Here is a 13,059-nt window from a genome sequence, read left to right on the forward strand (position 1 = left end):
TCCCGGGTTCACGCCATTCTCCTCCCTCAGCCTCTCCGAGTAGCTGGGACTACAGGCGCCCGCCACCACGCCCGGCTAATTTTTTTTGTATTTTTAGTAGAGACGGGGTTTCACCATGTTAGCCAGGATGGTCTCGATCTCCTGACCTCGTGATCCGCCCGCCTCGGCCTCCCAAAGTGCTGGGATTACAAGCGTGAGCCACCGCGCCCGGCCTGATTTTTAAATTCTTTTTGTAAATTGACAAACTTTAGTTGCATATATTGGTACAAAGTAGTTATTAACTATTAAGACAATATGGAGTAATTAAATCAAGCTAATTAACGTATCACCTCCAATATTTTTGTGATAAGAACATTTGAAATTTTGAAATATATAATACACTATTAACTATTAACTATTTTCACCACGCCATGCAATATATACCCTCCACCCCACGCCCCTCAAAAAAAAAAAAAAACACACACACAAAAACAGGCAGGGAACAGTGGCTCACGCCTATAATCCCAGCACTTTGGGAGGACTAGACAAGGGGATCACTTGAGCTGAAGAGTTTGAGACCAACCTGGGCAACACAGCAAGACTTGGTCTCTACAAAATACAAAAAATTAGCCGAGCATGATGGCATATACCTGTAGACCCAGGAGGTCTACTCAGGAGGCTAAGGTGGGAGGATTGCTTGAACCCAGGAGTTTGAGACTACAGTGAGCTCTACTGTGCTCCAGCCTGGGTGACAGAGCAATATCCCGTTTCAAAAAAAAAACACAACGTATTCCTCCTAAGGCTTTGTTTCCCTTGCACACCTCCCCATTCCCCCATCCCTTGGTAACCACTTCTCTGCTTCTGAGTTCTACTGTTTAGATTCCACATTTTTTTTACTTTTTTTATTTATTTTTTATTTTTTTATTTTTTGAGACGGAGTCTCGCTCTGTCACCCAGGTTGGAGTGCAGTGGCGCGATCTCTGTTCACTGCAAGCTCCGCCTCCCGGGTTCACGCATTCTCCTGCCTCAGCCTCTCCGAGTAGCTGGGACTACAGGCGCCCGCCACCACGCCCGGCTAATTTTTTTGTATTTTTAGTAGAGACGGGGTTTCACCGTGGTCTCGATCTCCTGACCTCGTGATCCGCCCGCCTCGGCCTCCCAAAGTGCTGGGATTACAAGCGTGAGCCACCGCGCCCGGCTAGATTCCACATATAAATGAATATGAGCCTAGGTCAGGAGATTGAGACCATCCTGGCTAACACGGTAAAACCCCGTCTCTACCAAAAATACAAAAAATTAGCCAGGCATGGTGGCATGCGTCTGTAGTCCCAGTTACTCAGGAGGCTGAGGCAGGAGAATCGCTTGAACCCGGGAGGCGAAAGTTACAGTGAGCCGAGATCGCGGCACTGCACTCCAGCCTGGGCGACAAGAGTGAGAGTGAGACTCCATCTCAAAAAAAAAAAAAAAAAAAAGTGAGCTTTTGTGGACTCCCACTCCGCTAAGTGGAAGAGAGAGAGAAAATAACCATAATCCCCTCTCAGCACCACCCCTCCCCTCCCCGCCCCAGTTAACCCACCTCAACCACCCCCAGTACCGTTTTGCAGCTGCCATCCGACTTTTCCCTGAAACAAGCCCCACTCTAATCAAGACGGGCACCTGCAATTTCTCTTAAGGCCCACAATTAAGTCCTAACAAAAATATGTGTAGCCCTAACTCCTACACGTATAACTCTTCAGAAGTACTGTCCTTTTCAGACTATAGATAGATGGAATTCAGACACTATCCCTCCCTAAATATCCATTATCTTCACATATTAACAGACAAGAAAAAGTTTAACATTTTATTTTTCATATTTAAGTAAACAAATTATAAAAACATACATTCCCAGCCTTTGTAGTGTTTTCGCAAAGCAAAAAAGAAAAAAAAAAAAAAAACTCGTACAGAAGGTGGCAGTGTTGATTCATTTAAAGGGAACGAAACACCCTTACAGTATCAACATTAAATGCAAAGAATTCTAATGAACATATTGGTTGTACTACAAAAATAATGAAGCCAGCTAATTACCATCAGGTTACAACTTAACTTTACAAAGAAGTAAAGCAGCAAAGAGCTGAAGCAGAAATGACATAGGAAAACAGAAGCAAAGTCCTTGAGTCCAAACAGTCCACCTCAAAGAAACATACTAAGGAACGAAGGCTCCTAATCCACCTCCTCAATGGTGGGGCCTGACCCAGACCCTCCCTTGGGACTCTGAGCCCCGAAGCCGCCAGGCCCGGGACCACCCGCACCCTGGTACAGTCCGCTGATGATGGGGTTACACACCTGCTCCAGCTCCTTCCTCTTGTGCTCAAACTCGTCCTTCTCGGCCAGGGTGTTGGCGTCCAGCCACGAGATGACCTCTTGACACTTGTCCAGCACCTTCTTCTTGTCGGCCTCGCTGATCTTGCCCTTGAGCCCCTCATCCTCCACGGCGCTCTTCATGTTGAAGGCGTAGGACTCCAGGGCGTTCTTGGCTGACACCCTCTCGCGCTGCACCTCGTCCTCGGCTTTGTACTTCTCCGCCTCCTGCACCATGCGCTCGATCTCTTCCTTGCTCAGGCGGCCCTTGTCGTTGGTGATGGTGATCTTGTTGGCCTTGCCGGTGCTCTTGTCCGTGGCCGTGACGTTCAGGATGCCGTTGGCATCGATGTCGAAGGTCACCTCGATCTGGGGCACGCCCCTGGGGGCCGGAGGGATGCCGCTCAGCTCGAAGCGCCCCAACAGATTGTTGTCCTTCGTCATGGCCCTCTCGCCCTCGTACACCTGGATCAGCACCCCGGGTTGGTTGTCGGAGTAGGTGGTGAAGATCTGCGTCTGCTTGGTGGGGATGGTGGAGTTGCGCTTGATCAGGGCAGTCATCACGCCTCCGGCCGTCTCCAGCCCCAGCGACAGCGGAGCCACGTCCAGCAGCAACAGGTCCTGCACGTTCTCGGACTTGTCCCCCATCAGGATGGCCGCCTGCACCGCCGCCCCGTAGGCCACAGCCTCGTCGGGGTTGATGCTCTTGTTCAGGTCGCGCCCGTTGAAGAAGTCCTGCAGCAGCTTCTGCACCTTGGGGATGCGGGTGGAACCCCCGACCAGGACCAGGTCGTGGATCTGGGCCTTGTCCAGCTTGGCATCGCGCAGAGCCTTCTCCACGGGCTCCAGGGTGCTTCGGAACAGGTCCGAGCACAGCTCCTCGAACCTCGCCCTGGTGATGGACGTGTAGAAGTCGATGCCCTCAAACAGGGAGTCGATCTCCAGGCTGGCCTGGGTGCTGGACGACAGGGTCCTCTTGGCCCTCTCGCAGGCGGTGCGCAGCCGCCTCACAGCTCGCTTGTTCTGGCTGATGTCCTTTTTGTGTTTTCTCTTGAACTCCTCCACGAAGTGGTTCACCAGCCTGTTGTCAAAGTCCTCCCCACCCAGGTGGGTGTCCCCGGCCGTGGCCTTCACCTCGAAGATACCGTCGTCGATCGTCAGGATGGACACGTCGAAGGTGCCCCCGCCCAGGTCAAAGATGAGCACGTTGCGCTCCCCCTTGCCCGTTCTGTCCAGGCCGTAGGCGATGGCGGCGGCCGTGGGCTCGTTGATGATCCGCAGCACGTTGAGCCCCGCGATCACACCCGCATCCTTGGTGGCCTGGCGCTGCGAGTCGTTGAAGTAGGCCGGCACGGTGATCACCGCGTTGGTCACCGGGTAGCCCAGGTACGCCTCGGCGATCTCCTTCATCTTGGTCAGCACCATGGACGAGATCTCCTCGGGGTAGAATGCCTTGGTCTCCCCCTTGTAGCTCACCTGCACCTTGGGCTTGTCTCCGTCGTTGATCACCTGGAAAGGCCAGTGCTTCATGTCCGACTGCACCACCGGGTCGCCGAACTTGCGGCCGATCAGCCGCTTCGCGTCAAACACGGTGTTCTGCGGGTTCAGCGCCACCTGGTTCTTGGCCGCATCCCCGATGAGCCGCTCGGTGTCCGTGAAGGCCACGTAGCTGGGGGTGGTGCGGTTGCCCTGGTCGTTGGCGATGATCTCCACCTTGCCGTGCTGGAACACCCCCACGCAAGAGTAGGTGGTGCCCAGGTCGATGCCGATCGCCGCGGCTTTGGCCATGCCGGTGCCCTGCTCTCTGTCGGCTCCGCTCTGAGATTCGGGGCTGGAAACGGAGGACGGGATCCGCGACAAAAGCTCGGTCCTTCGGAACGCCGGAAACTCAACGCGGCGGTGCCCGCAGCCGCACAGGTTCGCTCTGGAAAGCCTTGGGACCGCGGGAGTCACCCTCGGAAAAGGCAACGAACTCTCGCAGCAGCTCTTCAGGCTGGCCGTTTTCCGGACCGCTAGCCCCTCGGCTTTTATAAGTCGTCACGGAGACCCGCCTTTCCCCTTCTGAGCCAATCACCGAGCTCGATGAGGCTGCCAGGTCGGGAATATTCCAGGGGTTTCGCCTCCCGTCCTGCCCCCCAGCCTTCCTTGGACCAATCAGAGGCCAGGGTGCCGCCCCCTGATCAGAACTCTCCAGAGTCTTCTGGGATTCACTGGAGGGGACAGGGTCCCTGAGAGGAAGGGGGAGTGGTGGTGGGAAGGGTGTTGGTCTCCATGGCGATGCTGGCCGCCTGCCCTTCAGTAGGTAATTGACAGGAAGGGCCCGCTCTGGGCTTGTAATTTTAGGGCGGTGCGAGATTGGTCGGATGACTTTGGAGACAACCAGAACCCGAAAGTTACCTTGTTTCTCGAAGGAGGCGGTGCATCGATGTGCCTAGGAAACTCTGATTGGGCTGTGTCTGTGAAGGACGGAGCAGCCTTGGGTCCTTTCTCCGAGGCACCTAATGGCCTAGTCTGCCTGAGAAACGGCCCGGCTCTCCCGGATGTTTTTTCCATCTTAATGGGAAGGAGAAGGAAAGAGATAATGCAATATAGTTTTTGACATAATCTTTAACCTAAAGGATGGGACAACTGGGAATAGGAGCCTTTAAATTTTCACAAGGAAAGCAGTTGTGTAAACAGGCAGTTCTTAGCAAGACAGGGGCACCCATCCAAGGAGGAAGGGAGGCGCTGGTCGGGTAGTGGGAGGGGTGGGTCCGCCGCACCCCTGTCCCCGCCTTCAGCCGCTCCCGTCTGCTGCAAACAGGAGTTAGAAAAAAATTTTCCTTAGTATGTAGGCCGTCCTTAAGGCATTCTGGATTCCTCCATTTCCCTCCCCATTCCTAGCTTGGAGTCTGGGACACCTCCTTCCTACTTTCTCAATTCCTGGTTCACTCCTGGACAGTGTGTAGAACTAGGACCTCACAGTCCCGAGTAAGATTTTCTGTCTGTCCCTGAAACCCCTAGGCTGTCATCGTTTTTAGGTCAAATATAACAAGATGGTGAGCCCGGGAGGGAGGTGCCGGGGGGTGTTTAGCTCTCTTTAACATCACATACTACAGCTGTTTGGCAGGTGGCCCTCTTTAAGCAAACTGTGTGGAGTGATGCTGGAAAGCAGGAGGGGTTGGGACCCAGGTTCTAGTTACTAGCTCCTCTAAAACCTCAGGTTATGTGTCTTAAGTTTGTTTTCGTTTTGAGGCAGTCTCGCTCTGTCGCCCAAGCTGAAGTGCAGTGGTGTGAGCTCACTGCAACCTCCGCCTCCTGGGTTTAAGCAATTCTCCTACCTCAGCCTCCTGAGTAGCTGGGATTACAGGCATGTGCCACCACTCCTGGCTAATTTTTGTATTTTTAGTAGAGACAGGGTTTCATCATGTTGGTCAGGCTGGTCTCGAACTCCTGACCTCGTGATCCGCCCACCTCGGCCTCCGAAAGTGCTGGGATTACAGGCATGAGCCACCATTCCCGGTCTGTTGTTTGTTTTTGTTTGTTTGTTTGTTTTGAGACTGAGTCTCACTCTGTCGCCCAGGCTGGAGTGCAGTGGCGAGATCTCTGCTCATTGCAACCCCTGCCCCTGGGGTTCAAACAATTCTGCTGCCTCAGCCTCCCCAGTAGCTGGAATTACAGGATGTGCCACCACACCGGGCTAATTTTTGTATTTTTAATAGAGACAGGGTTTCGCCATGTTGGCCAGGCTGAATGTGTCTTAAGTTTTTATCCTAGATTCCAACTTCCTGCGGATTCTCCTTCCTCCTGTTTTAAATACGATTGCATTTAGTAATTTACTTTCCCTTTTTTTTTCCCTTCATTCTTAGTGTGAATGCAAGACCCTTTGTTAGGCGTCTGAAAGGAAAATGTGAGGGGTTAAAGCAATAGTACTGTGTTTACAACCTACCACAAAAAAAAAAAAAAAAGAAAAGAAAAAAAATAGCCTCATTGCCATGGGGATATTCCTTGAGCACAAATGGAAGGAAGAAGTTACTGATGAAGGGAATAATCCTGTTTTTAAACACTTTGCTCAATTGGCACTTTTCATATGCACAGCTGCACACACACCTGTCCACTATCAAAACACCTCTTCCTGGAATTCAGGGGTATTCATTTGTTTATAATTCACTGATCTAAACTGATGTTGCAAATAAATTGCTTTAACAATCTGTGTGTGTCTGTATGTGCAGGTAGGTGATAACTTTCACATTCAGCTTTAGCTCCCTTAAGAATCACCTCTCTAAACTAGTCAAACCGGTCAAACTTCAGGAATTTTCCCAAACATTTCTCTATGAAATGTCTGGCTGGAGATTCTCCCAAACTATGTTCATCTTAGCTGCACAGTGTATCAACACTTCCAGAGACCCTTAACCTCACCCCTCCCTCTGGAAGCTTCCTCACCATCAACTACTACTACTGGCAGGTCTGGATTCATTCCTTCCCTCCTTCCAAATCTACAATTTAAAAGGCCGGCACGGTGGCTCACACCTGTAATCCCAGCACTTTAGGAGGCCAAAGCAGCAGATCACCTGAGGTCAGAAGTTGGAGACCAGCCTGACCAAGATGGAGAAAGCCCGTCTCTACTAAAAATACCAAAAAAAAAAAAAAAAAAAAAATTACCTGGGCATGGTGGCACGTGCCTGTAATCCCAGCTACTTGGGAGTCTGAGGCAGGAGAATCACTTGAACCCAGGAGGCGGAGGTTGCGGTGAGCCGAGATCGTGCCACTGCACTCTAGCCTGGGCAACAAGAGCGAAACTCCTTCTCAAAAATAAAATACTTCTCTGATTCTGCTAAGAAACATAAAAAGTGGGGGGTGGGTGGCGGGAAAGGGGGAGGAAAAAAACCTCTCTATTGGCATGAAGCAAAGGGCATCACTGTCTCAACTGCCTGGCAACTAGATGTGGTGTTGGGGCCCCAAATCTTGGGTGATCTCCCGATAGCAGAAAAATCCAATATAAATGCTGTTTTTCTTGAATCAGTCACACTAGTCAGAGTCTACAGTGCTATAGTTGACCTAGCTTTTAAGTGAAGCCTCTGTGGACTAGACTGGAAACCCACACATACATATTCCTTGTCCATTTCCTGACAAGGAGAGGGTCACCTGAATTTTCTTTCTTTTTTTTTTTTTTTTTTTTTTGAGATGGAGTCTTGCTCTGTCGCCCAGGCTGGAGTGCAATGGCACAATCTCAGCTCACTGCAGCCTCCACCTCCCAGGTTCAAGCGATTCTCCTGCCTCAGCCTCCTGAGTGGCTGGGATTACAGGTGAGCACCACCATGCCTGGCTAATTTTTGTATTTTTAGTAGAGACAGGGTTTTGTCATGTTGGCCAGGCTGGTCTCGAACTCCTGACCTCAGGTGATCCGTCCGTCTGGGTCGCCCAAAGTGCTGGGATTACAGGCATGAGGCACCATGCCGGCCTTTTCTTTCCTTTTAGACTGGATGCTTCACAAGGCAGAAATCCAGTCACAAGTTTAATTGCTGTCTAAGGTGAATATATAAGAACCCCAGGAGATTTTTCAGAACTTTAATGTGATTAATTTCAGAATTAGGTTTTTATTGGATTCTGTGTTTGGAAGGATCAGAGCTCAGAGTCCCCAAAGTGAAAGCCAGGTCAGATGCTTTCAAAGGGACAAGAGAACTGAAGAGGGAGTGCCAAGAACATAATTGCTACAGCAGTGTGGGGTAAGAGAGCTTTCTTCAGGCTGACCCTGCAGGGTCTTTTCCTTCCTTCTCCCTCTCCTTTTTATAGTTCCTCAAACAGTAGTTTTCTTAATTTTGTTCATTTTAAAAGATGGTATAGGCCGGGCGCCATGGCTCACGCATGTAATCTCAGCACTTTGGGAGGCCGAGGTGGGCGGATCATCTGAGGTCAGGAGTTCAAGACCAGCCTGGCAAACATGGCAAAACCCTGTCTCTCCTAAAAACACAAAAATTAGCCGGACGTGGTGGTGCATACCTGTAATCCCAGCTACTCAGGAGCTGAGGCAGGAGAATCACTTGAACCCGGGAGGTGGAGGTTGCAGTGAGCTGAGATCACACCACTGCACTCCAGTCTGGGTGACAGAGCAAGACTGTCTCAAAAAAATAATAAATTAAAAAAAAAGATGGTATAATTTTAAGTTCATCCAGATGAAAGCAAAAGAGTTAATTGATGTGAAATCTAGAGGCAGGCATTCTTAACTGAATGAATGACAAATGCTTCAATGACAAAGAGAACCCTGGCCATTTCTAGCAGCACGGAAAGAAAAAATCTGGGAAGGGAAAATCCTGGATTTGCATCTGAGCTCTACTTCTTTGGTGAGGCTGTTTTTCTTTTCAACAAGTAAGTACTTGTACGTTGACTAAATAACACAAGTTTCGACGTGTTCATCTCTAAAACATAATTAACAATACCTGGACTGGGTGTGGTGGCTCAGGTCGGTAATCCCAGTGCTTTAGGAAGCCAAAGCAGGCACTTGAACTCAGAAGTCCAAGATCAGCCTGGGCAACATAGTGGGACACCATCTCTCTTTTTTTTTTTTTTTTTTTTTTTTTTTTGAGACGGAGTCTTGCTGTCGCCCAGGCTGGAGTGCAGTGCCGCAATCTCGGCTCACTGCAAGCTCCGCCTCCCGGGTTCACGCCATTCTCCTGCCTCAGCCTCTCCGAGTAGCTGGGACTACAGGAGCCCGCCACCATGCCTGGCTAATTTTTTGTATTTTTAGTAGAGACGGGGTTTCACCGTGGTCTCGATGTCTTGACCTCGTGATCCGCCCGCCGCGGCCTCCCAAAGTGCTGGGATTACAAGCGTGGGCCACCGCGCCCGGCCTGGTGGGAAACCATCTCTACCAAAAACTTTACAAGTTAGCTGGGCGTGGTGGCAGGTGCCTGTAGTCCCAGCTACTTGGGAGGCTGAGGCAGGAGGATAGCTTGAGCACAAGAGGTCAAGGCTGCAGTGAGCTATGATCACGCCACTGCACTCCAGCCTGGGAGACAGAGATCCTGTCTCGAATAAAAAAAATTTTTTTCCCTACATGATCAAAGAGAATATGATCTTCTCCCTCCTTTTATTGGGGATCCCATACTCTCAGATATGACTCGTAGTCATTCTTATTTAGGTGTTTAAAAGTTGGGAACCATTATTAGGACTACAGCTGCTTTCAGCTTAATGTAAAAACTGTCCTAAGATCTGCGGCACAGGCCATTCAGTCAAACCTTTTCATTTTCAAAGACAGCACCAAGGATCAAAGAAGTTCAGTGGCTTGATCTGGTTACCCAGATGACAGGTTACAGAACCGGTGATTGGACCCACGGGTTCTGACACTCATTTTGTACTCCTTCCCACATCGGTTCATCAACCTAACTGGGTTTTGTTTGCTTTTAATTTTGTGGTTAGACCTAATTGTTTTATTCTCTAAAGAGGAAAACAACACAGTGTTGGCCTCTGCGAGCATTAAGGGCACCACGGGTATGTGATCAGCCAGGGACTCCCGTCCTGGCTGCTGCTCTGCTCTTCGGACTCACGACCACGGCCCCTACAAGCTCTTGCCTTCCCCACCTTCCAGCTCTCCCAGCCCTGCTTCTCCTTTCCGATAGAACAGATTGCTCAAGCAGAAAGAGGGGAAAGGAGGGGGGAGCCCCGTTACTATGGCAAGGCTGGCATATAGTTCACAGAATCTTCTGGACGTTAAATATAGAGTCCTGACTAACCTTGACGTTTTAGGGCCGGTTGGCGAGAGGAGGGAGAGACTCGGGTGGCGCAGTTTGTTGGGGAGTATCCCTAAGAATGACACAGCAGTTCTCGCCTTGAAGGTCAGAAAACTCTAGAAACTTCGGGCAGAGCCAGCGACGGGGGGAAAAAGCCTCAGCCAAAGGGGAGGAAAGGGGGGAGTGCGGGGGGGAGAAAAGGCGGGGCCGCTGGGGCCTGAGGGCGGGGCTGGCTTCGGGGCTGCCTGTCCGACTCTTGCGTTTTCCGATGGTTTTTTTTTTTTTTTTTTCCAAAAAGGGATTAAAGGAGGAAAGAAAGAAGGACCTTTCGAGTTTCTCTCATACTAGGTAACTTACAAGACGAAAATATTGGAGAGTTTTGTAATTTTCATACAACTAAATCAGATGCATTGGGTGGCCAGAGGCGAGAAAGGAAGGTCCCCACCGCCCGCGGCCAGCGCGCACCCGTCTGCGCGGGGACGCGCGACTGATGGGAGAGGAGGAGATGGAGTCGGTTGGCTTTTGCCTACCGCCAGCTCAGTGCCCCTGTTCTAGTCCCTCGCCCCGTGAGGCATCAGGAGAGTAAGAAAATTAGACCCTCAGGAGTGATTCTCGGTTGCTGAGCTCCTCCGTAGTCCCAGCCTGTGAACCTGCTCCAGCCCTCCTCCGGTGTCCTCCCTTCTAATTTTTTTTTTTTTTTTTTTACTTTTTTTTGAGACAGGGTCTCGCTCTGTCGCCCAGGCTGGAGTGCAGTGGCGCAATCACGGCTCACTGCAGCCTCGATCTCCCAGGCTCAAGCGATCCTCCCGCCCCAGCCTCCCGGGTAGCTGGGACTCCAGGCCCGCGCCACCACGCCCTGCTCCTGTCTCCTCCAATTCTTGATCGGGCTGGACGTGGGCCAGCGGGGTGGGGCGGGTTTAACTCCGTGTCTGGAATGCTCCGCTGCCCTACCCCTCAAACATCCCTTTAAATGGTGCTGCTAGGAAAGGACGAGGGCCCGGTGGGCTTACTCCCTCTGGCTGAACTACACCTGATAGATACCTCAGGGGCGTTTCCCAAGGGGACGGATTTAGATCAGTTAGCAGGAGGAATGGTGGCTGTCACAATTTTTTATATTCACATAAGGATCGCTCCCTCAGAAATCGCCAATATTGGCTCCCCCCTGAAATAACCTCATTTCCTTTTTTAGCCTAAAGCTGTATTATTTCTGCCCACTTCTCTCACATCTATAAAATACTGTAGTTAATTTTTTGTTTTGGTACCTTTTTTGTCTTTTTGAGGATGACAAGAACTCTTAAAGACCAGGAATAACAGTAAATGTATATGTTATAAAATAAAATCCTGGGTTCAAAAGCCATCTAAAATCAAATTTATTATCATAGCCTGCTGCCTTCTGAGGCCTGGTATAGGAAGGTAGGAGGTGATTGGAATTGAGAAGATATTTATATTTGTTTTTCCACACTTGCAGTTATTTTTCCTGTTGCACTTTTCCTCCCTCAAAGTTCCTCTGCTACTCAAAACATCACTCCGTTTACGGATGGCACTGCATTCTCTTTGCTAATTCCACAGTTCCCTCAACCTCTTTCCTTGAGGTTACAAAGTGAATATTTCAAAGTACAGTACTCTGTGCTAGGGTATGCAGGCAAGCTATATATATATATATATATTTTTTTTTTTTTTGAGACGAAGTCTTGCTCTGTTGCCCAGGCTAGAGTGCAGTGGCGTGATCTCAGCTCACTGCAGGCTCCACCTCCCGGGTTCAAGTGAGTCTCCTGCCTTAGCCTCCCGAGTAGCTGGGATTACAGGCGCCCGCCACCACGCCTGGCTAATTTTTGTATTTTTAGTAGAGGTGGGGTTTCACCATCTTGACCAGGCTTGTCTTGAACTCCTGACCTAGTGATCCACCCACCTCAGCCTCCCAAAGTGCTGGGATTACAGGTGTGAGCCACCGCACCAGGCCGACAAGCAATAATTTTTATATATTTCTTGTTAAAACACCTACTAATAAGCTTGATAGGGCCATAGGAACTCTCTTATTGCCTCCATTCAATGTTATGTCTGATGACTTCTCTACTTTGTCAACAAAGGTATTTGGTAGGTCCTTCCCAATCTCCACCCTTTTCCAATTACCCTTTTCCCCACCCCCATACCACAGTAGTGGTAGTTGCTTCTGGTTTAGAGTCACTATAGGGTCTGCAGATCAGAGTCACTATAGGGTCTGCAGATCAGAGTCACAAATGCTACTGCAGCTCTGAAGGGGAGAGGAGGTCCTATAGCAAAGGCATATTCCCATGAAGATTGATTTACATTGTGGCCAGAGTCCACAGTACTACAGTTTAACTACCATGAGAGATAAATGTTGCTCTATAGACTGGCCTGGAAACCTAAGCATTTCATATTTATTTTCTATTTTCAAACTTCCAAAGCAAGGTCTACCTGTATGTATCATTTTCCATAACACTGGATTTTCTTCATAACAAGTATTTAGTGAATGGTTTGATGGGCTTTGAGGTACACATAAACTCATAAAGTGCTTTTTTTTTTTTTTGAGATGGAGTCTCGGTCTATCGCCCATGCTGGAGTGCAGTGGCGCAATCTTGGCTCGCTGCAAGCTCCCGGGTTCACGCCACTCTCCTGCCTCAGCCTCTCCAAGTAGCCGGGACTACAGGCGCCCGCCACCACGCCCAGCCAATTTTTTCTATTTCTAGTAGAGACGGGGTTTCACTGTGGTCTCGATCTCCTGACCTCGCGATCCGCCCCACCTCGGCCTCCCAAAGTGCTGGGACCACAAGCGTGAGCCACCGCGCCCGGCCATAAAGTGCTTTAATGTAATATTGATACAATTGATTTTTTTTCTTTTTTTTTTTTAGAGACAGGGTCTCACTCTGTTGCTCAGGCTGGAGTGCAGTGATGCAGTCATGGCTCACTGCAGCCTTGACCTTTACAATGTTATGCAACCGTCAACTCTGTCTGGTTCCAAAACATTTTCATCGCCCTTAGATACTATTTATTTATTTATTTTTTCACTGAGACGGAG

General features: G+C 49.8%; 1 protein-coding gene across 2 annotated transcripts; it reads right to left on the reverse strand.

The window, feature by feature from the left end:
• Positions 1-1,805: 1,805 nt before the first annotated feature.
• LOC129473694 (heat shock 70 kDa protein 1A) lies at positions 1,806-10,204 on the reverse strand. 2 transcript variants are annotated; one of them, XM_063633215.1, is made up of 2 exons: positions 10,026-10,204; positions 1,806-4,869 (listed from the first exon to the last, which is right to left on the reverse strand). In XM_063633215.1, the coding sequence occupies exon 2, from the start codon at positions 4,102-4,104 to the stop codon at positions 2,179-2,181; it is 1,926 nt and encodes a 641-aa protein (XP_063489285.1). In that variant the 5' UTR covers positions 4,105-4,869; positions 10,026-10,204; the 3' UTR covers positions 1,806-2,178. The 2 variants fall into 2 exon arrangements, with proteins under 2 accessions (XP_063489285.1, XP_055120407.1); XM_055264432.2 differs by lacking the exon at positions 10,026-10,204 and having other exon boundaries at positions 1,806-2,268; positions 2,707-4,824.
• Positions 10,205-13,059: the final 2,855 nt, after the last annotated feature.

This window comes from Symphalangus syndactylus, chromosome 23, assembly GCF_028878055.3.
Source record: "Symphalangus syndactylus isolate Jambi chromosome 23, NHGRI_mSymSyn1-v2.1_pri, whole genome shotgun sequence".
NCBI lineage: Eukaryota > Metazoa > Chordata > Mammalia > Primates > Hylobatidae > Symphalangus > Symphalangus syndactylus.

What these genes read in the sequence shown, in the direction of transcription:
- LOC129473694 (XM_063633215.1), bottom strand. Translation starts at nt 4,104, where the DNA reads ATGGCCAAAGCCGCGGCGATCGGCATCGACCTGGGCACCACCTACTCT.